General features: G+C 38.4%; 1 protein-coding gene across 1 annotated transcript in view; it reads left to right on the forward strand.

Annotated features, from left to right (window-relative positions):
* Positions 1–2,831: 2,831 nt before the first annotated feature.
* LOC143880251 (rust resistance kinase Lr10-like) overlaps positions 2,832–24,590 on the forward strand; it is a 28,019-nt gene continuing 6,260 nt past the window's right edge. The window contains exon 1 of the mRNA XM_077383088.1: positions 2,832–3,561. Within this exon, the coding sequence (XP_077239203.1) occupies positions 2,892–3,561 (670 nt within the window). The 5' untranslated portion in view covers positions 2,832–2,891. The remainder of the gene's footprint in view (positions 3,562–24,590) is intronic.

Here is a 24,590-nt window from a genome sequence, read left to right on the forward strand (position 1 = left end):
CCTGCCATTTTGGGTTTGCGCACACCGTCTATTTTCTGATCCCTTTCTTTCCTCGCATCTTTTAGCTTATTGTGTGTTTGTCTTTGGTTCCTTATGTGTTTACTTTCAATTTGCTTATTCCTTGTGCGTTTAGTCTCACATGCTTAGCTGTAGATATTTACTGCTTTTCTGCTTATCATATCTGCCATTACTTGCTTAGCTGTAGTTGTGCATGCGGATGTTATTGTTTTCCTAGATGTGATGGGTTAGGAGTAGATGCGGTGAGTTAGGATTTGGATGTTTATTTTCTTTTGCCCATTCCCGGGTCATGCATGCTTAGATAGACGTTTTCTCGGGGATACTCGTTCCCATTTCACATTATTTTAGCCCAAAACTCTTCAAAATTAATTAAAAATGGCATAAGAGACCAGGTGCTTGCACTTGGGCGAATTGGGGGCGCTTAATACCTTCCCCATTCGTCATCAGGCACGGACTTTTGTATCTCTGGTTACCTGTTGCAACAAAGTATTTCATGGGATCCAGGGCCTACTTCCTTGGATGGCGACTCTTCTTTGTTATATGTACATCTTGGTTCCGGGTTGTCCTTGAATCGAGAGGTATCTCATTTATATCGCCACCCATGCTGTGAGTGGCATCATTTCGAGAGTTACCTGGTAGAGCTCTCCTTCACATTGTGGAGATCTTAGAGGATCGGCGTGGGATCTGGTGTCCCTCGCTCACCGTCCTCGGGATCGGGGTCCACACACACCTGCTTGATCCCATTCCAATCGAAATGTTCAATGCGAGCCCACCCAGTGGGTCCAAATTCTCTCTTGTTTTGACCATTCTCAACACTTAGTGAAAAAATGCATATCACTCCGGGTTGAGGATGGTGAAATTCCACTTAGCAACCCAAGAGGGGGGGTGAATTGGGTGTCTTTTAAAATTTTAAGGACTTTGAAAAACTATCGTACTCTCGTTTTAGTTTGATTAAAAAGAAGAATTAGTTTTAGAGTCAAGAGTTGAAGAACTTACCACAAGAGAGGAAGAGCAGAGACAATGAAGCTTGACACAAGATTTTTATAGTTGTTCGGTTTTAAACCTAAGACCTACTCCACTCTTCCCAAGTTGATCTCTTGAGGAATCCACTAAGAATCTTCTTCCAAGGAACTTAAATACTGCGTTCCTTCTGCCAAGTACAATCCGAGCTTCAACACTCCAAGGGACCTAACTTCAGCGCCCGTTTCGCCAAATACAATAAAGAAGAGAAGATGTAGCTCACTTGACTCTTAGTAGGCTGATTATAATGTAAGGATCACTTACTCTCACTCAAGAAGAAGATGAAAAAGTAAAACCTAATGTCTCTCAAGAGTAATCTAAGATTAAAGGGACAAGAGAGATTAAGAGAGTGATTTCCTTATTAGAGTGTGATAAAAACCCTTATGACTTCTCAACGAATGTTTGGTGAGTCATTAAGAGTGTCCATTAAGGCCCAAGTAACTCATATATATAAGGGAGTATGAAATATGGCCGTTTTAGACTCTCCAACGGTCATTACGGAAGCATCGCACGGAATTCCGTAGTGACCGTTGCCCCTTTTTTATTTTCAAACAGAACCTTTCACTGAATTCCGAGGGAATACAACACGGAATTCCTTCCGTGAAGGCTATTTTCAGCAGTTTTGCCTTTTTTGTTTGCTGTTTGTTTAGGGCCTTTGGAATTCTCTTCAATCTTGATGGATGGAATGCCATATGGGTATAAACATGTGAAGACGCCACCATGGTCATTCACTTGTCCAATTAGGTTCATTTTGGGTTCATTTTAGTTCTCTTTTGTACCTTTAAAGTGAGATATAAATGATTGACCAAATACAATTTAAATAGAACTTGTTCTTCAATCTTGATGGCACTTTGATGATGCTTTGATTTGTCATCTATCAACTCCATTGATTTGCTTGAGCATAGCTTTGGTCTTTGGGTTGATTTCCATCCTTTTAGGCTTGCATTTGATGTACTTGAGTAAATTGTCCTTTGGGCTACAACCTTGATAGTATTTGAGCTTGTAACAAATTAACTTAGACATTGAAGAGTAGTAGTCCACATAATCATTGTATGATAAATTGAGTTTGTTAATCATCAAAACAGATAACTAGAAGTACTTGTTGAATCCTTGGGCTAACAGATGGTCAACACTAACCCAACTTGCCTCAAAATCTCTCAACCGTAACCCAACCTATCTAACCCAAAATCAGGTTGGGTTTGAGTTGGGTTGGTTCAGGCTCACCTTGGGCCAAACAGGAAAAAAAAAAAAAAACGATAACCCAAAGAAAATCACGATAACATTAAAGGAAGGAGTTCGGTTTGGGTCGGGTCGGATTGCCAAGGTCTCAATCCTAACGCAAATCCGAAACTAGATCGGCTTGACTTTTCCCAACCCTAATCCAACCCGAGGAAATGCCAACCCAACCCGAACCAAAATCGGGTTGAACCCATTGGGTTCGGATTGAGCCTGACCCAAGCTGTACCCCTAGAGTTACCCTGGCATAGTTAAAAACCAAAGTTCAAGTCTCGGATCGTCTTGGGATGCTAATATAATATGGCTACACACACGGTTGGACCCACCGCGCCAGAGCATTTTAGACGGAACATACAATAGAAAGTACAACAAGAAAAAAAATTCTACAGAGCAACTTTATATGGCGACCAAAGACTATGGTGTATGAAAAGGGGAATGTGTGGAGTCCACCTGATCCGAAGCTACCAGGAAGTCTAGCTGTTTGTTTCCATATGCCACGTTGCGAAAAAAGATTCGATGAGTTAAAGATAAATCAAAGTCGAAGTCTTCGATCAAGTCTTTGGATTCTAATATAATGTGAATACCAGAGTTCATCCACACAAAACACTAAATTTGAGATGTGTAATCTAGTTGCGAAGGCCATCTTGCTCTTGCTCTGCAACATGCTCTTCCTTCTCATTTTCTTAGATTGTGGAGTTTGTGAATCCGATATTTGCCCACCTTCCAATTGCAGTCTCCATGGCCCTGAAATTAGATTTCCTTTTCGATTGAAAGAACATCAGCTTCAGCACTGTGGCTATCCAAACTTTGATCTCTCCTGCAAGGGAGAAAACACTGTCCTCAAACTCTCATCTTCAATGGAGGTTTTCGTGAGGGACATCAATTATAAGAAGCAGACACTAACCATATTCGAACCTCAGAATTGCATCAAGGGCCTCTTCTTTAATCTTAATCTCTCCACTTCTCCTTTCCAGTATTCCAGCATATATTATTGCTCGAACTACACATTTTTCAATTGTTCGTCAGAAGTTGATTTTGCTTACGGAGATCCCATCCCATGCAAGAGAGATTTCCAACATGTTGGATATGGGGATTCATCATTGGATACGTTGCCAGTCTCTTGCCAGCCGATCAAGACCGTCTTTATTCCATCGCCTTACAGGTTGAACGATGTTCTTGATCTGATGTGGGACGCACCTCAATGCCATGATTGCGAAGCAAAAAGAGGTAGATGCGGATTCAAGAACATGACTGGCGAAATCACTTGTTTCTATGGACCACATAAAGGTATTCCCTTCTTCTATTTGTTTTCTAATTTTACCCCACACTACACATCTGATACATCCTAGCTCTTGCTACTATCTTTCTTTTCCCTCTTGTTTTTAAAAAGCAGGTCCCTTAGCAAGTGGTGGGGTGCTTTTTGGCTCACTTTGCATCTTAGGCACTTACGCACAGTTGGGCACCTTAGATTTTTTCCAATTAGATGTAGACCGTTGGTCATGATCAGTGTTTATCTTGATCGATTGATGTGATCAGATGAGATCGATCATGAACGGTTGCAACCTAGGCTGCATGATTGCAAATGACCGATCTACAGATTGGCGATTAGTCTCCAATCAATGGTCAAATGACCATTATGGGGTGGACCGGAGTTTTACACATGCAAACTGTCACAATCTGGAGTTGATCTCGATAGTAGAATTGCAATCATAAACGATCTAATGGTCAGATTATAACCCACACTAATCAGGTGCATTTAAAAGGTGCAATTCAACTCAAGAAAGAACCAAAATGTCTATAAAATGCTCAGAAATCCACAATTTGCAATAGCATTTGAAAATCCAAGTGGTGACCACCAACTTTGGAATTTCCATAGCCTTCTACCCTCAAGGTCTTTCTAAACTCTCTTTTTATTCCATTTTTATTGTTTTCTCTGGTTATCCATTATTTTACAGAAATAGAGCCAATGTCATAGAGACTTGCTAAATATGATGGCGTTTCGAGTCTATTTCTGTTTATGCATAACACCAACAGACATTGCTAGTTAGACTACTTAGCTTCATCGTATCTTAGAGGCAAATTGCATAATCCCTCTTATCAATTCTTCAATTGACAGGGGCGGATATTGTCTTAAGGAAAGTGACTTCGTAGTGCACCTTGAAGTATCATTTTCTTTCATATCTCTACAAAATATTCTCAATCCCTAATCTTTCTTGTTTCAACTGTGTGTGTTCGAAGTCTGTGCCCTGCTCTATGCCCCTGACTCTGGTGCTTTCTTTTGTCAAAGAAGAAAAACCGTGTTGTGCTATGCGGCTATGCCTACAGGCAATTAATTTTAACCGAACAAAAAGTTGGTCATCTCTCAGCCATGGTTTTCAATCTACCGCATCCAAGACCATGTATCAAAGCTTGTTGAATGAGGCATTTGGAAAATAAAATTTTGAAAACTAATATTATACCGAGAAAAAAAAAATCCATGGACACTGAGTCAACTAAAAGTAGGAAAATTCATTTTTCGTAGAAAAAAAAATCTGAAATTCTTTCTCTGCATCCAATCAACCCCCGAGAAATAATATGGAAAATAAGAATTGAAAACATACAACAGAGTAATATTTCAAGACTTATACTGAAATAGGTCATTTGAAAAACTCATTTAAATTCGTACGGGTCAGTTTGGTTACATGTAGTCTCCTTGTAGTGGTGATTCAGAACTGGAGCAGTCATTTAAATACACTGAAGTAGCTTCTCCTACAATAGTGGTAGTCATGGTTTTAAATTTCGACCGAAATCCAAAATTTCGGGTTTCGGTGGAGAACGAAGCTGAAATTGTTAATACCCGAAACCGTAGTTTATTTAGGCCGAAATTTCAAATTTTCGGTCAAAATTTCATCCAAAATTCAAGGGATTTCACCCAAAAGTATCGCTTTTTGATAACTATTTAATATTATCCCGAAATTTCCCAAGATAAAATAGCCGTTAAATTGATTTCGTACGATTTCGGCTGAAATTTCGACTGAAATTTCGGATTCGGTGAGGATCGAAATGCATTCCAAAACTGAAATTTGAAACCATGGTGGTAAGTAGTGTTTGGTTGTCTAGTATAGTAGTTTCCTGGTGTCGAGTGTCGTTACCAAAATAAGGCGACATATGTGCATGGCTGCAAAAATCATAATGGGGGCCACATTTTTTGGGGGATCCAAAGCATTCATTTGGAAGGCCCTTCCATGAATAGGGTGTTTACCAAAAATCAGCCCTATAGGATCATCCTAACCCAATCAAAGTTGGAGGGGAAAATGGACAGACACTGTTTCTACCCATTTTTTCCCTCCACAAAATGGCAGGGTTAGGATGAACCTAAAGGGCTAGTTTTTGGTACACACCCTATCCAAGGAAGGGCCTTCCAAATAAATGCTATATATATATATATATATATATATATATATATATATATAGAGAGAGAGAGAGAGAGAGAGAGAGAGAGAGAGAGAGAGATATGTTTCTGTGCACGTGCGCAGGTAGCTCCCCGCGCAGAAGTGGCTTAAAAAGCCACCGATTGGTTTGTATGGCCCACCTCTGCGGGGTCCACAAAAAGTGACCAATTGGTGGCTTTTTAAGCCACTTGTGCGCAGGGAGCTCCCTGCACACTTGCGCAGAATCTCTCTCCTCTCTCTCTCTCTCTCTCTCTCTCTCTCTCTATATATATATATATATATATATATATATATATATATATATATATATGAGGAAAGTGTCTCTAGTCTCTCCCCTAGATAAGCTTATCTACTCCTCCCTTTAAAAAAACACAGTGGGCCCACGCTGTTTGGATGATCCAAAGCATTCATTTGATAGGTCCTAACATAGATAGGGTGTGCCCAAAAAATCAGCACCAAAGGGTCATCCTAGAACTTCGTTTTGTGGGGCCTTGTGGTACCCAGAATGGACACATATAAACGTCCACGTTTATATGCGTCCATTTTGGACACGGTGTGCCCCACAAAATGAAGTTCTAGGATGACCCTTTGGTGCTGATTTTTTGGGCACACCCTATCTATGTTAGGACCTATCAAATGAATGCTTTGGATCATCCAAACAGCGTGGGCCCACTGTGTTTTTTTAAAGGGAGGAGTAGATAAGCTTATCTAGGGGAGAGACTAGAGACAATTTTCTCTCTATCTCTCTCTCTCTCTCTCTCTCTCTATATATATATATCTACTCCTCCCTTTAAAAAAACACAGTGGGCCCACGCTGTTTGGATGATCCAAAGCATTCATTTGATAGGTCCTAACATAGATAGGGTGTGCCCAAAAAATCAGCACCAAAGGGTCATCCTAGAACTTCGTTTTGTGGGGCCTTGTGGTACCCAGAATGGACACATATAAACGTCCACGTTTATATGCGTCCATTTTGGACACGGTGTGCCCCACAAAATGAAGTTCTAGGATGACCCTTTGGTGCTGATTTTTTGGGCACACCCTATCTATGTTAGGACCTATCAAATGAATGCTTTGGATCATCCAAACAGCGTGGGCCCACTGTGTTTTTTTAAAGGGAGGAGTAGATAAGCTTATCTAGGGGAGAGACTAGAGACAATTTTCTCTCTATCTCTCTCTCTCTCTCTCTCTCTCTATATATATATATATATATATATATATATATATATACATATATATATACATATATATATATATATATATATATATATATATATATATACATATATATATACTAGTGGTACTCCCCGTGCATCACGGGAGTGGGAAAACATTATATTTAGCTTCTCATGATAGACAATAGAGAAACTGCTTATTACAGAAACCTTATAGATCGGAGGGTTGCGATCATCCCATCGAAATGATTTTGGGGGCACAACCTATTTGCGTCGTGGGCCATCAAATGGACGGCTTGGATCATCCTATGACGTTGACCGCAAACTTAATTTGAAAAATCTGGGTGGGGCCTACAATTTGGCCTTAATGTTAATGCACGACCCACACCATAGGATGATCGAAACCATTCATTTGATGGGCCACAATGTAAATAGGTCGTGCCCCAAAAATCATTTCCATTGGATGATCACAACTCTCCAATCTGTAGAGGTTTCCGTAATATGCAGTTTTTCTTTACATCAGAGGGCTATGATTATCAAATGGAGGGTTTGGATCATGGGGTGGTGCCTACAATTCATTTTGAAAAATACAGGTGGGGCCTACCTCGTTCAAAGATTTGAAGAAATTAATTTTTGGGCCCACCAACTGTAGGGGATAGACCAGTTCAAAGATTTGAAGAGATTAATTTTTGAGCCCATCAAAATGATTTTGAAAAATATGGGAGGATTTGAAGAGATTAAGTTTTGAGCCCATCAAAATGATTTTGAAAAATATGGGAGGGTTTGACCCAACCCGTAAGGGTCCAGGTGACACTGGCTTGGTCAAAATGACCCGGGGAAATTTACGGGTCACAAATCTTGGACCCGTACCCGGCCCAAGAACTTTACGGACCACATCATAGGTTGATTCAAACCGTCCATGTGATGGAACACAACATCAACAGGTTGTGCCCTAGAAATCATTTCCATACGCTGATCCTAGCCGTACAATCTATAGAGGTTTCCATAATATCTTGTTCCTCTTACATCGGATGGTTAAGATCACCCTATAGATTTTTTATTACAAAAGCATAAAGGAGGGGGGTAAGATTGAAATTATGTGGCTTTCATGGGTGCCTTTGTTAAAAAGCATAAAGGAGGGGGTAGGATTGAAATTATGTAGCTTTAACAGGTGCCTTTGTTAGAAAGCATAAAGGAGGGGGTAGGATTGTAAATATGTGAGTTGAATGGGTGCCTTTGTTAAAAAAAATCAAAAAAAGTGATGTGTAATTCTCATAGATTTTTTGGAGAAATTCAAATAATTCCCTTAGTTTCCATTACTATATATATATATATATATATATATATATATATATATATATATACTAGTAAAAAATCCCGTGCGATGCACGGGGCGATAAAAATACAAACTTTGTCCTACATAAGACTGGAAATAAACTATCATAATTAATTTTTTTATCAAAATTAAATTTTACATGGAAAAAATGAATGAGATCATGACCCTTTCATGAAAGTAATCATCCTCAACAGTCCCTAAAATGGACTAAATTCCTGAAAAAGTAATCTATAAATCAATTTGTCCTCAAAATGGCCTAAATTTAACGAAAGATACAAAAAATGTAATTTGTAAAATCAATTTATGGATACTAATAAGCTGTACAAATCAGAAGGTTTCCAGACCCTAATAAGGCCATGACTATTTCCTGAAAATAATCATCCTCAGTAGTCCTTAAAATGGACTAAATTCAACCAAAGAAAGAAACGAAAAAGTAATTTGTAAAATAAATTTGTCCTCAAAATGGGGTAAATTTAATGAAAGAAATAAAAAAAGTAATTTGTAAAATTAATTTATGGATACTAATAACTTGTCCAGATCAAAAAGTTTTCAAACCCTAATAAGGGCCATGAAACTTTCCTGGAAGTCATTATCCTCAACAGTCCCTAAAATGGACTTAATGCAACGAAAGAAAATAACGAAAAAGTAATATGTAAAATCATGTGATCAAAAAAATATTTAAAATCAATTTGTCCCTAAAATGGGCTAAATTTAACCAAAAAATAATAATTTGTAAAAAATGCAAAAGGAAAAGAAGAAGAAGAAATCAATGAATCAAAACTAAACTGCATCTAAATGCGGTAATTTGATCATGGCACTCCCTTTTTCTGATAATGACACTCTTATAAAACATGCAAAAGGAAAAAAAAAAGCAATTGATCAATGCAGAAATAAATTTGCTACCATAATTGAATTCCATGTAACAATATGTTGTTGAGGCATTCTAACAAACAAGCAGTATGCATCTAATAAAATCGGGCTAAAATGTAAAAAAATGCAAAAGAATTTTTTTTTTGCAGTGGATCAAAACACAACTGCATCTAATTAGAACACTCTTCTTTCTAATTAGAACACTCTTGATAATGGCACTCCCTTTTTCTGATAATCACACTCTTCTCTATTTTACACTTTCTTGATTGGCTGTTAATATCATTTTAAGGGTTCCATCAGCTAATTAGAAAGTGTAAAATGAAAGAGTTCCATTGGTAAAACATGGGAGTGTAAAAAACTGCCACAGATTTACAATACCTGTCTTACAAATATTATTGATAATATGCAATGTGGGAGAATATCACATTCCAGTGGTTCCCATTAGCGAAAAGTCACAGCCTCATGTTACAGGGAAAATTTAGAAACAAAAAAGGAATCAAATGAATACATAGCAAAATTGCCATTTAAAATCGGTTAAGCATAAGAACTTGCTCATCACATTATAGTTTGAAGTACATAATGTTTTACTAAATTTTTTTTGAAGATTCCATCATAAAAATGATTATATATACTTAATGTTTCAATACATGTACACACAATTTTGCTAATCAATCATAATTCTCATGCTTTAAGTGTCTAAAGATGTCCAGATTTTAAAAATGGAGCGAAACGCAAAAGATAAAAAGAATATGGATATTTAGTAAACACATGAGTTGAATGATGTTAGCTACAAAGCCTGAAAAATAGAAAAACATTATCTTTACAAAGAATTCCACAAACACTTGGCATGCTTAATAAATATCCCCCAAAGAAGCATAGAGACATGAATGAGGGATCCTTCACTCAAATATAATCATACAAAGAGTTACAATTAAGAGAAAAGGGTATATAAATGTAAAAATTAATTTTAAAAACCCTAATTTGGAGTCACAAAAAAGAAACCCAATTTGGAGTAATAACCGGCTCTCAAAATCCAAAATTTCCCCCCAAGAAAATAGTAAAAATTGAAGAGGGTAAGCTCAAATACCTCAAATGGAAGAAAAGAGAGAAGATATATGCAAACCCTATGAAAGATCATAAATCAACATCAGAAAAGGGAGTATAAATGTAAAAATAAATTAAAGATTACGTATGGAAATATTCTGCTTCCACGACCTCCTTCTCCCTAATGGGTCGATTGCGAGAGAGATTCTTCTTCCTTACTAAAGTAAATGGATTGAATTCAAAACATCATCGGAGAACCCAGTGAGATATTCCTTCTTCTTTACTAAAGTAAATGGAATGAATCCCCTTTAGAGATAATCTTTAAATCCCATGTGATTTGGAAAATCAAGCAACCTAAAGCAGTTTCTTGGAGAGTGAAGGGGCATCGGCTCCTAAATCCCAGCGAGGGAGAAACAATGGGGGTGAGGGAGTCTTTCTGGCATTTTCGTAAGTAGAGATAGAGAAAGAGGGAGAGAGAAGATAGATATAATATCCAGAAGAGGATAGTGTTGTACACTTGGTAATCACAGAGAGAGAAAAAGAGGGTCATCAGAGAGATAGAGAGAGAGAGAGAGAGAGAGAGAGAGAGAGTTGTGGAGGGCTAGAGCTCTAACACGCGTACTTGGGGCCGACCGTAAGAAAAACCATCAAAAGAAAATATCTCTGCCAATAAATTGACAGAGTCGAAGGACCTAGACGTGTTAAATCGATGGAGTTTAGAAATAATAAATAAAAAAATCAAAGTCTTTTCTGTTAAGATTTAAGAAGAAATTGAATAGATAATCTTAGGGCATCAGGGGTAAATTAGGAAGTCAAAATTTTTTGAGAGGTATAGACGGATCGAGGGGAATGGCTTGACAGTCTGACATGTTAAATTTGAAGAAAGTAAAAAATCAGTGAAAAATTAAAGCTCAAAGTTAGGGATGGCATTAATGGTAAATATTAATGCTGACATGTAAATCTCACAAAAAAAAGAAAAGAAACTTTTTTTACTCTAGCTATATATATATATATATATATATATATATATATATATATATATACTAATATATATAGGAAAAGTGTTGCTACTCAGTCTTGTAGCTAAGCTTATCTACTCGGTAGGGTTAAATACAGTGGAGGCCCACATTGTTTGGGTGATCAAAACCATTCATTTGAAAGCCCCTTACCTGTCCACGAAAAATCAGACCCATAGGATGATCCTAACCCATCCAATAGTGGAGAGGAAAATGGGCAGATTTGTGGACAAACTGTGTCTGTCCATTTTTTCTCATTTTCCCTCCACTGTTGGATGGGTTAGGGTCATCCTATGGGCCTGATTTTTTGTGGACACCCTATCTAGATAAGGGACTTTCAAATGAATGGTTTGGATCACCAAACAATGTGGGCCCCAACTGTATTTAACCCGACCGAGTAGATAAGCTTATCTACAAGACCGAGTAGCAACACTTTTCCGTATATATATATATATATATATAGGAAAAGGTTTCTGAGCTCAAGCTCAACCTGAGCTAGAGCTCAGAAACCACTACTCCCATAGTTGGTTGAGTCATCCAACCCATTTAGTTTATAGGTTATGCTTAGGGTTATGGGTTATGATTTGTAGAGGTTTAGAATGGTTAGGATTATGGTATGGAGTTGGTTTGTTAGGAACACCCTATATATGTAAGGTAGTATAAAATGAATGGGTTGGATGAGTCAAACTACAATGGGAGATGGTGTATTCTAACCTCTAGCTCAGCTTGAGCTAGATCTCAGAAACCATATATATATATATATATATAGAGAGAGAGAGAGAGAGAGAGAGAGAGAGAGGAAATGAAGTATGTGCACAAATAAGCTATATGTGCATGGCTGCACAAACCATAGTGGGGGCCACATTTTTTGGGGGATCCAAAGCATTCATTTGGAAGGACCTTCCATGGATAGGGTGTGTACCAAAAATCAGCCCTTTAGGATCATCCTAACCCTGCCATTTGTGGAGGGAAAAAATGGGCAGAAGCAATGTCTGTCCATTTTCCCCTCCAACTTTGATTGGGTTAGGATGATCCTATAGGGCTGATTTTTGGTACACATCCTATCCATGGAAGGGCCTTCCAAATGAATGCTTTGGATCTCCAAAAAAAAGTAGCCCCCCACTATGGTTTGTTCAGCCATGCACCGGTAGCTTATCTGTGCAGCTGCACATACTTCATTTCCCCATTCATACGTTTCAAAGGGCCTTCCAAATGAATGCTTGGGATCCCCCTTGTTTTATGGTGGACATCCTATCCATGAAAGGGCCTTCCAAATGAATGCTTTGGATCCCCCAACAATGTGGGCCCAACCTTGTTTTATGCTAACGTTAGCAACAATCCTTTCCTCTTTCTCTCTCTCTCTCTCTCTCTCTCGCTATATATATATATATATATATATATATATATATATATATATGAGAAAAGTGTAGCTACACGTATGCGTGTAGCTAACTTGCTTCACCGACGGCTTAAAATACAGTGGGCCCCACATTGTTTGGGTGATGCAAACCATTCATTTGATGGGAGCTCACATAGATAGAGTGTGCCAAAAAAATTAGCTCCATAGGATCATCCCAACCCGACGATATGTGGAAGCAAAAATAGACATGTAAAAACCTTCACAAATCTGTCCATTTTTGCCTCCACACTTTGAAGGGTTGGGATCATCCAATGGAGCTGATTTTTTGGGCACACCCTATCAATGTGAGGGCCTATCAAATGAATGGTTTGGATCACCCAAACAATGTGGGCCCACTGTATTTTAAGTTGTCGGTGTAGCTAAGTTAGCTACACGTATGTGTAGCTTCACTTAACTCTCTCTCTCTCTCTCTCTATATATATATATATATATATATATATATATATATATATATATATATATGAGAAAACGGTTTCTACACACTTGTGTAGATAAGTTATCTACACACTAGCTTAAAATACAGTTGAGAACATATTGTTTGGGTGATCCAGACCATTCATTTGATTGGCCCTCACATAAATAGGGTGTCCATAAAAAATCAGCTCCATAGGATCATCCCAACCCTACGATTTGGGGAGGTAAAATGGACGTGTAAAAACCTTCACAAATCTGTCCATTTTTTGCCTCCACGGTTCAAAGGGTTAGGATGATCCTATGAAGCTGATTTTTTGTGGACACCCTATCTATGTGAGGGCCAATCAAATAAATGGTTTGGATCACCCAAACAATGTGGGCTTCCACTGTATTTTAAGCTAGTGTGTAGATAACTTATCTGCACATGTTTGTAGAAACCGTTTTCTCACTCTCTATCTATCTCTCTCTCTCTCTCTCTCTCTCTCTCTCTATATATATATATATATATATATATATATATATATATATATATTAGAAAAGAGAAGGTACTCTCTGGAGTAGATAACTTATCTACTCCCTACCTTAAAATAACAGTTGGGGCCACATTGTTTGGATGATCCAAAGCATTCATTTGATGCGCCCTCACATAGATAGGGTGTGCCCAAAAAATCAACTCGATAGGATCATCCTAACCCTATGAACTGTGGGAGCAAAAAATGGACAGATTTGTGTAAGTTTATACACGTCCATTTTTGCCTCCACAGTTCATAGGGTTAGGATGATCCTATCGAGCTGATTTTTTGGGCACACCCTATCTATGTGAGGGCCCATCAAATGAATGCTTTGGATCACCCAAACAATGTGGCCCCAACTGTTATTTTAAGGTAGGGAGTAGATAAGTTATCTACTCCAGGGAGTACCTTCTCTTTTCTCATATATATATATATATATATATATATATATATATATAGATGGGGAAAATGATTGTGAGCTTGAAGCTCGTATAGGTTATATGAGCTTGAGGGCCCAAACACATGGGTCTCACATTTTTTTTGGTGATCCAAACCGTTCATTTGCAAGGCCCCATCATAGATAGGGTGTGTACCAAAAATCAGCTCTATTGGATCATCCTAACCCCTCCAAAAGTGGAGGGCAAAAATGGGTAGATTTGTGGCAAACGGTGTCTGTCCATTTTGCCCTCCCCTTTTGGATGGGTTAGGATAATCCTATGGAGCTGATTTTTTGTACACACCCTATCTATGTAAGGGCCTTTCAAATGAATGCTTTGGATCATCCTAACAATGTGGATGCACATGTGTTTGGGCCTTCAAGCTCATATAAGCTATATGAGCTTCAAGCTCACAATCATTTTCCTCTCTCTCTCTCTCTCTCTCTCTCTATATATATATATATATATATATATATATATATATATATATATATATATATATATAGGGGGCGAGGTTTATGAGCTATAGCTCAGATAGCTTATCTGAGCAAGCCACTATAAATACACCATCTCCCATGTTGTTTAACTCATCCATCCCATTCGTTCCATAGAACGTCACATAGATAGGGTGTTCCTACTAAACCATCTCGATATAATCATCCTAACCATTTGATCTGTACAAGCACAAAATGGACATTTTTTCTAGATGTCCATTTTAAACCCTCACAAATCAACGCTTACCATGATCCTATGGAGATTATTTCTTAGGAACACCCTATCTATGTTAGGTCCTATAGAATCAATATGTAACATAACCGAATCAACATAGCTACCTACCCTATTTATATGAGCTTGCTCAGATAAGCTATCTGAGAGATCGCTCAAAAATCTTTATCTTATCTTATATATATATATATATATATATAGAGGAATAAGAGTGTGCACTCGACCGCACCAAGCTTAGGTGCTGTCGAGGGCCAAAAACTCATGTGGGCCCACATTGTTAGGATGGCCCAAAGCATTCATTTGCAAGACCCCATCATAGATAGGGTATGTACAAAAAATCAGCTCCATAGGATCATCCTAACCCATCCAAAAGTGGAGGGCAAAATGGACAGACACCGTTTGCCACAAATCTGCCCATTTTTGCCCTCCACTTTTGGAGGGGTTAGGATGATCCAATGGAGCTGATTTTTTGTACACACCCTATCTATGATGGGGCCTTGCAAATGAATGGTTTTGATCACTACAAAAAGTGTGGGGCCCATGTGTTTAGGCCCTCGACCGCACACTCTTATTCCTCATATATATATATATATATATATATATATATATATATATATATATATATATATGAGAAAATTATTTCTGCGCTCCAATGTTTTGATAAACATGCGCTTCAATTTTTGTCGTGTAGCATTTAAAGGGCTGTCAGAGGAATATTACGGTTCTCAAAAAGCTCTTAAAGCCCTTTAAATGCTACACGACAAACATGTGGAGCGTTGAAATCATTTCCCACAGACACTAGTGAGTGACAATCGTGCAATGCTTGGCGTGAATCTTGTTTTAGATATTAAAAAGTATAAAAAGAGTGCTACCATCAAAATAAGGGAGTAATTTAGAGGGTGGTAATATAATTTTCTTAGAACAAAAATACAACAATTTCATTTCGTAGTAATTAAAAAAGGGCTTTTTCTTCTAACAACAGAGAAAGGCATTAACTTAAGCTGATTATTACACTAAAGATTCTGCTGTAGACCGTAGTTCTCTAGAGGTGCAACAATGGTGCTGCGCTACAATACTTGCCGTGGGAAGTTATGTCCAAAGTTCTATTCGTTCTTAACATAAAGTTATTAATAAAAAAAGTATATTCGTTCTAAACATAAAGTTATTAATAAAAAAAGTATCTACGCTGAGAGGATCTACATATTCTCATCAATATGAACCCAAAAACGAAATCAAATTCATAAGAAAAACACGTTCATATACAAATCGTAATAAGGTGTTTCATGCTAAGGAAAATTTCTCTATTCCAACCCAAAGAGAAGATCTACAAATTTGAATCCTAAGAAATCAATGCCTATAAATCTGTTTACCGAATGAAGTATCAACACCTATGCTAAGAAAAATTAGCATAATAAGCATTAGAACTTAAAAAAATGGCAGATCAAATACTTTTTTCCAAGAAACAATAGCAAATTCTAAGCCCCTATTTTCCCCAAGAAACAATAGAACGCCTAAGTCTTCTATTATTCTTAAATCCGTGTTGGTTTGGTTTTTCATGTGACAAGGAAAACATTTATAAAATCCTTATGCTTTCCTCTGCTCATTATTCTGTCTCTCGAAATATTTTCATTGTGGAGATAGGGCATTGCAAGGAAACTGTTGTCTAGAAGCAGTTTCATGAAACAAATACTCTGTTTTCTTTCAACTTTTGAGTGCTTATAAAATCTGAAATCCTGTCAGTGAGAGGCATTGACTTTCAACTCGATAAACTGAGATTCAACATGTTTCTGGTGACAGAATATGTGGCAATACTTGATCAACTTCTTCAACTTCCTGTTTGCTTCTTTGTAGAATTTTCTCCAAACTAAACTTACCTTTGGCTGCTAGATTGGACATGATGGTTCTGCTAAGGAAATAAAATAGTACGGTATGGCATGTGAGGGAATTTGGGGACGGTGGGATTGGAAGAAAGGATAGAGGCGAGAAGAAAGTGATTTTCACTATCGTTGAATGGGGTGTTCTGTTAAGCAGAAATCGAGAGATTTATGCCATCGATTAAGAAATTCTGGGTGATACACGGCAATTCGTAGCCTGAGAGATTTAAGATTACATTAACTTGCTAATTTTAAGGATAAGTATTTAGGAGAAAGGGGGAAGTGGCTGATTTTATGGAGAAAGATTTCGATTCATGAATAGCTATAAATTAGTAAGTATATGTGGAATATGGAAGTAATAAGAAACCTTTCACTAAAAGGCAGAGAAACCAGGAGAAAATCTTGGAATACCAGTTCATGCCATTTTTGAGATATTTTGAAAAATTTAGGTTTTCGAAACATTTAGGTGCCACGTGGGATCTAAAGCCGGAAGGGGGACTGTGCACGTCAGCGTGAATAGTGAAACCCCCATCCTGCTATATATATATATATATATATATATATATATATATATATATATATATATATATATATATATGAGAGAACGGTTCCTACACATATGTGTAGAGAGTTCTCGACACACTAGCTTAAAATACAGTGGGGGCCCACATTGTTTGGGTGATCCAAGCCATCCATTTTAAAGGCCCTCACATAGATAGGGTGTCTACAAAAAATCAGATCCATAGGATCATCCCAACCCTACGATTTGTGGAGGTAAAATGGATGTCTTTAAACCTTCACAAATTAGTCCAATTTTTGCCTCCACAGTTCGAATGGTTAGGATGATCCTACGGATTTGATTTTTTGTGGACACCCTATCTATGTGAGGGCCTTAAAAATGAATGGTTTGGATCACCCAAATAATGTGCCCCCCACTGTATTTTAAGCTAGTGTGTAGATAACTTATCTACACGTGTGTAGGAACCGTTCTCTCTCTCTCTCTCTCTCTCTCTCTCTCTATATATATATATATATATATATATATATATATATATATGGTTGTATTTATCTGGTCGACTAATTCCATAACTTATTTGGTCCGTCGGCCATAAATAGAGTGAAGCCCACATTGTTTTGGCGATCTAAAGTCCAAACCATTCATTTGATGGATCAAGACATAGATAGTGTGTGCCCAAAAAATCATCTGCATAGGATCATCCTTACCCTTCGATTTGTGGAGATTTAAAATGGACAGATATGTGGAGGTTTAAATCTGTCCATTTTAAACTTCCACAATTGAAGGGTTAGGATGATCCTATGGTTTCAAGTCCGTAGTAAATTTCCTCAAGAAATGTAAATCCAAGTATCCAGAGGAAGTACGGACGTCTGGGATATTGGCGGACGTCCGTTGGCACCTTTGAAAAACTATCCAAGGAAAATGCGGACGTCCGGGAAACTGGCGGATGTCTGTTTGAACCTTTTGATTTCAAACAAAATAACCGAAAAAATGCGGTTGTCCGGGAACCTGGCGGACGCCCGTCTGCACCCTGAAAGGGTGAGTAAAAATTATCGAGAAAACGACGGTCGTCCGAGATCTGGCGGACGTCCGTGGACGGACTTTGGCGAGCGTCTTAATTTCAAACGGCTATAATTGGCGATTGTCTGGCATTTCATCCGCGACGCATTTGAAAGCAAAAAAAATAGTGTTTTCTTTGTGACTTGCTATTTAAAACAACCTCTTGAGAAACCCTAGGCACATCTCTTGCATTCCAAACCCTAGCTACCATCTTTAAAGTCATAAAACTCTCACCTACTCTAATTTTGATATTGAATGTGAGATTCTTTTTCATTTGATTTCTCTAGTGTGCCATTACATTTAATCCTTCAAGAGAGATCCTTTTAGGGTTGTTTTCATTGAGTGAAAAACAAGAGTGATTATTGAGCTTCTACATTTGTATATGCCTATTGAAGAGGCTTGAGAGCTTTTATTTCTTCCATCTACCATTGTAAAAAGTAAGGGTTGATACCTGTAGACACCCCATTTTGACCTGACCCTAGTTTCCTAAAAAAAAAGATTGAATAAACCCTGAAATTTGAGTCCCCAGACCAAATTCGAAGTCCCCCAGAATCAAATTTCAAGTTCCTGAGACCGATCTTGAATTTCCCAAAGTTGAGTCGAAGTGCCGATATCACCTTCCTCTATCTATCTTGGAGGGGGTTGAATCATCGAATTGGGTGTTCCAATATCAAAACCGGGTTGTGGTGATATCAGTTCCCTCTGCTCATTTATAAAAGACCGGTTGAGTGAAAAATGGAAGAAAAGACAAGCTTTTGTGAATGCCTAAAATCAAATTGATGGGCTAAAATCATTTTCTTAGATGAATAAATAGAAGAGGGGTGCATTATTCTTGCAGGGGTGTGCTAATACCATTTCTTATGTATAGGAAAAAGAGAGAATACAATCCACTCCTTTTCCACCTCAAGTCACCCTCCTGTAGCTTAAAGGAGTAGTCAAAATATTTTAAAGGGTGGCTGTCCATAAAATAGAAGGAGTCAAATATAGCATTTCCCATGGAAAAGAGTGGGCATTCTTGGAAATTTACATTACTTTCTTTACAAGTAATGAGCATGGATCGTTGGATAAAAGGAGGTGAGGTGTAGGGCTTAGATGAAATTAGAACATTCTAGGTTTTTAGGGTTTCTAAGATGGTATTAAGGCAAAGACAAAGATCAAGGGCTGGGAGCAATCAAGAGGAAAAAGATACCAAATGAAGGGTTGAGATCAACTATGAAAAAAAAAAGCCCTAGCTACTTAACCCCAAAAGAGAGCTTGTGAGAGGGGTCTGCTGGATTTTTTTTAGCAGCCAAGGAGAGAAAAGAGCAGAGAGAGATCGGGGAAGAAGAAAAAGAGGGCCGAGCACTCCCTTTGCTACCGGCCAGCCATCGCACCCCCATTTTCCTCCCACTAGAAGCTAACCCTCATCTCCTCCATTGAATCTGGCAGCCCCTATCAAACCCCTAATCCATAACCCTCTTATTCTTCTACTTCACTTCGTCTTCCACTTCCATAACCAACATCCCCATTGATTCCGGCAAGCTTGCCAGAATTCAATCACCACCATCTTCTCATCTTCACCCTCTCCAAAACCCAAACCCCCCCTTTTCTGCCAAACCATCTCTTTTCTTCCACTCCATCATCAGCCACCCCTCTAAACACATTCCTATTTTGTCCGGTGGCCATTCCTAAATCCGACCACCCTATCCCCTGTTTCTGCCCCTTGTCCACCTCTAACCCATCTCAAACCCCTTCTCACTAAATCCAAACCCACTTCAGTTTTCCCACCATCTCTGTAAACCCCCACCATCTTCTCTGACCAACCTCCAGCCGGAATCCGGCCAATCCACCACCACCACTATCTTCCCATCTCCATCCCACCACCTCCAACACCATCACCATTTCAACCCAAAACCCATTTCAAAACCCGTATTACTACCACCAAACCCTTTCCCATCATCACCCCATCAAATCAGATCCAACCGTTTCCATCTTCCCTTGTTCCTACAAACCCCAATCGCCATTAATTCCGGCAAACCCCCTCTCTACGACCATCAAACCGTCTTCTACTTCCATCATTTCCACCACCTAAACCCATTTCATTTTCTTTATTTTCATCACCCCAACAGTAGCTTCAAGGCTTATTTTCCACCCCATATTCAATCCTATTTCCCTAAAAATCCGAACCAAACCCCTCTCATCACCTAATCCTCTCTGCAACTTCATCATTTCCATCTCTAGCTTCACAAAATTTGTCATTCTGTGCCAGGACCTATCAAATGACTAATTTGAATGACCCAAACAATGTGGGGTCCACTCTGTTTCTGGACCAGATAAGTTATTTGGTCGATCGACCAGAAACACTTTTCCCATACATAGAGAGAGAGAGAGCTAAATCCCAAGATTCTAGTAGAAAAAAACCTTCTTTATTCAAGTTGGTTGGTAGGGGACAAAAGTCATGCCACATGGACACACGAGGGAGAGACAAGCCAAGTAGTCTGATAGTAGTTTGAATTAAAACATGCAACCAAACATTAGTAAATGATTTTGCATCCCAAAACCAACCAAGACACCTAGTAAACCCCATAAATTTTGCAACAAAGTTTAGGTCTATGTATTGGATGACACTGAGGGCCTCCCTTTTCCCATGCTTGACTACTTGACACAATATTACCTACAATGCGTATCACTTTGGTACATGGTACGAAACTTCCTTCGTACGTGGTGTGATAGTGGTTACTCAGTTCGCTATTTTTGTACATGGTATCTTACAAAAGCTTTGTTCCGGTCGCTCCACCTAATATTACGGTATGTAATTATACTTAGTTTTTTGTCGTTTATGTCATTATAGAATTGTGCATTTTGTGGATTATAGTTTTTACTTTTTCCAAAGTCCCAAGTCCCTCCCAAATACCAACATTGAAAAGTCTAGAATGTCACCTAAAATGAGAAATTTATAGAGATCTTTTGGGAATTCTAGTGTTGATCCAGATTGAAAATGATCTGTGAATGGGATCGTGTGATCTAGATTGTGAAACATGATGTTTGGTATTTCTAAGTAATCCTAGTGTATAATTCATTCCCATTTACACTCCGACGGTCCCTTACAATTATAAGTTTATAACACGGACTCAAAGGGCCTCATGCATGGGACATTTATTGAAGCCTAGCAAGATGGCGTCGAACAGGGGTTGGAACACAAATAGAGTGATTTCATTGTTAGATATGTTCTAATATATAAGCCCATTAGATAATGGACTAGGTGTTGTGGGCCCACATGGGCTGGAGCCCATTAGCCTTTAAACCCATATTTAAACTTCTTAAATAGGGACTGGGGGCAGCTGTCGTTCTATTGCAAACTTGATAGAATGGAGAGCAATGCTTCAAGTCTATCCTTTTTACTCAACCGACATTCTCTCTTCCACCGCCTCAACAGTTCTTGAAGCATCTTGCTGTATCTCTCATTCATTTTTGCATTGAAGTGGTGGCTGATTTGATATTCCATCTCAATTGGTTTTCTTCCACCCTCTCACTCTCTTTTATTTTTAGTTTTCCTCTACGTGGTTGAAATTTACTGCTCTTGGAGTGGGAGGTGGAAGACATCTCGGCAATTTTGACTGTGGGTTTCCTCCACTTCAAATTCGTTTTGTTGTGGGTATATTTAGTGGCTGAACCCTCTTTGCACCAAATTCTTGTGGCCGGTTCTTCTTGCCGTCGGGTTCACTGCCGGTTCTTGCTATTTTTCGCGGTTCTGTTTGATTCTCGTGATTTGGCTTTCGCAATTTGGTTCTTCAACTCAGGTGCACTCTTTCCAATTTATTTTTTGTAAATAGCCTAAAAATGGACAAGACTGCAGTTCCCTTTGAGATGGTCAAACTTCAATCGTTTGGAGGATCTGAGTTTAATTCCTGGAAGCGAAAGACTCAATTCGGTCTGAAATACATGAATGTTTTCTACACCGTTTTGGGTACCTTTGCTGAGGGTGATTCGATTGAAAGTGTTGAGGAATCTCAATGGATCCGAGATGAAGATTTCTGCAAAGACTATTTGTTGAACTGTCTGTCAGATCGTCTTGCAGAAACTTATAGCAAATTTGAAACTGCTAAAGAAATTTGAGATAATTTAGATGCTCAATTCAGAAAGGAGGAGGAATTGTCCAAGACTCACCTGGTGGACAAATTCATGGATTTCAAGTTCCATGAGGACATGGAAATCACTCCTCAAGTAACTGATTTAGAGAATTTGAAATCTAAATTAACCAATGAGAAAATAGTAGTGTGTGATCCATTTTTTGTGGGTGCAATCATATATAAGTTACCATCTGCGTGGCAGTCTTTCAAAACAGAAATGTATAGAAAGAAAGTGCAATTGGGACTGGATGATCTCAAACGATTCATTCGAATCGAAGATGAGAATAAAGCTAGGAATAACTTGGAGATTGTTAGACAGCAACAGTCAGCTGCTAACACTGTCATATATCCCAAGAAATTTCCTAAAAAATCCAAGTCACCTAAGAGTGATATCCCCAAGTTGGAAGCCAAAAAGACTGTCTTTAAGAGAAAGAAGGGCAAGTGCTACAACTGTGGGAGATGGGGTCACTTTGCAGTAGATTGCAGGCTACCTAAGAAAGTTAAATCTGACACACCACAAAAGGAAACTACTCTGTTGGTAGATAAGGCTGAGCCTAAAAGTTTTGTTGCCATGATGGGCAAAGATAAGGCCAGTACTTCTTCAGAGTGGTGGTTAGATACAGGTGCGACTTGTCATGTTTGCAATTCAAAGAAACTTCTCAATGATGTTACCAAAGTAAAGGAGACTGTTATAGTGGCTAGTGGAGCAGATGTAGAGGTCACTCACACTGGTACTGCGAACTTGACCCTTTCTTCAGGTAAAATACTAACTTTAAAAGCTGTTAAAGTAGTTCATACTATTCAAAAGAATTTGATTTCCATTAGTTTGCTTGATAATGCTGGTATGTGCACTTCATTTTTGAGTGGTAGAGTAACTTTAACTGTTAACTCGTACTATTTTGGTTGTGCCTTCTTAATCAATGGTATGTATAGATTGAGTTTAGCAAATGAGACTATTAATCAGGTTAGTTCACCACTTGTTGATCCTAAGTTGTTATACAACCGATTGGGACATGTGAACTATCGAAAAATGGTCCAACTTGCTAAAACTTATAATATCCCATTAGATATGTCAATTAAGTTTGACAGGTGTGAGGTTTGTGCTCAAACTAAGATTACTAGAAAACCTTTTCGCCAGGTTTCTAGGAACACACAACTTTTTGAGCTGATACATTCTGATCTCTGTGATTTTAAAAGTTTCACCACTAGAGGTGGTCAGAAGTATTTAATCACCTTTATCGACGATATGTCAAGATATTGTCATATTTATTTGTTAAAATCAAAGGATGAAGCTTTTGATAAGTTTAAAGTTTTCAAGAATCGAGTTGAATTACAACTGAACATGAAAATTAAGAGATTTAGGAGTGATAGAAGAGGAGAATACACAACGACAGGGTTCAAGGACTACTGTGCCTCTCAGGGCGTAATCCTTGAAACTACTGCTCCTTACTCACCTCAATCTAATGGCATAGCTGAACGTAAGAACATGACGTTAACAGAAATGTTAAACTCTATGTTATTGACAGCTGGCATGCCTAGTTGTTATTGGGGAGAAGCAGCCTTGACTGCAAATCACATCCTGAATAGAATGCCAAACTCAAAATGCTCCTCCACTCCTTATGAGTTATGGCATAAGCATCCCTGTAGATATGACACTCTTAAGACTTGGGGCTGTATTGCTTATGTTAGGATATCAGACCATAGGAGACCTAAAGTGGGAACTAGAACAAACACTTGTGTTTATCTAGGAGGTGCAGAAGATAGTGCTGCTGGTCGGTTTTTAGATCTATCAACCCATATGATTATAGAATCTCGAGATGCAGTTTTCTTTGAGAATAAATTTCTCAGAGATCAGGGTTTGACCATACCAGGCAATAAAGACTTTGTTGGTTGAGTCTGAACTAGTTACTTCTGACACTAGTCCCAATCTGATTTCTGAATCAGTTCCTGTAAGAGTTTCTACAAGAGCAAGAGTACTTAAAACTTTTGGTGAGGATTTTGTTATCCACCATTTAGAGAATGATCCATCATCCTATAAGGAAGCGATGCGATCTAGGGACTCTTTGTTGTGGGCAGAAGCCATTGATGATGAAATGAGCTCTCTGTTGCAAAATCTAACTTGGCAGCTAGTCGATTTGCCAAAAGGGGCTAAAACTGTGGGTTGCAGGTGGATTTTGAAGAAGAAACTTAATCTTGATGGATCAATAGCTCAATATAAAGCACGTTTAGTAGCTAAAGGTTATACTCAAGTGCGTGGGATAGACTACTTTGATGTCTACTCACCGGTCTGTCATTTGGCTACGATAAGAATTCTTCTTGCCCTGGCATCCATTGAGCATTTTGTTGTGCATCAAATGGATGTAAAGACAGTTTTTC

Source organism: Tasmannia lanceolata, unplaced genomic scaffold, assembly GCF_043159265.1.
Source record: "Tasmannia lanceolata isolate RefF3 unplaced genomic scaffold, GAP_Taslan_0.1 ptg000006l, whole genome shotgun sequence".
Classification (NCBI taxonomy): domain Eukaryota; kingdom Viridiplantae; phylum Streptophyta; class Magnoliopsida; order Canellales; family Winteraceae; genus Tasmannia; species Tasmannia lanceolata.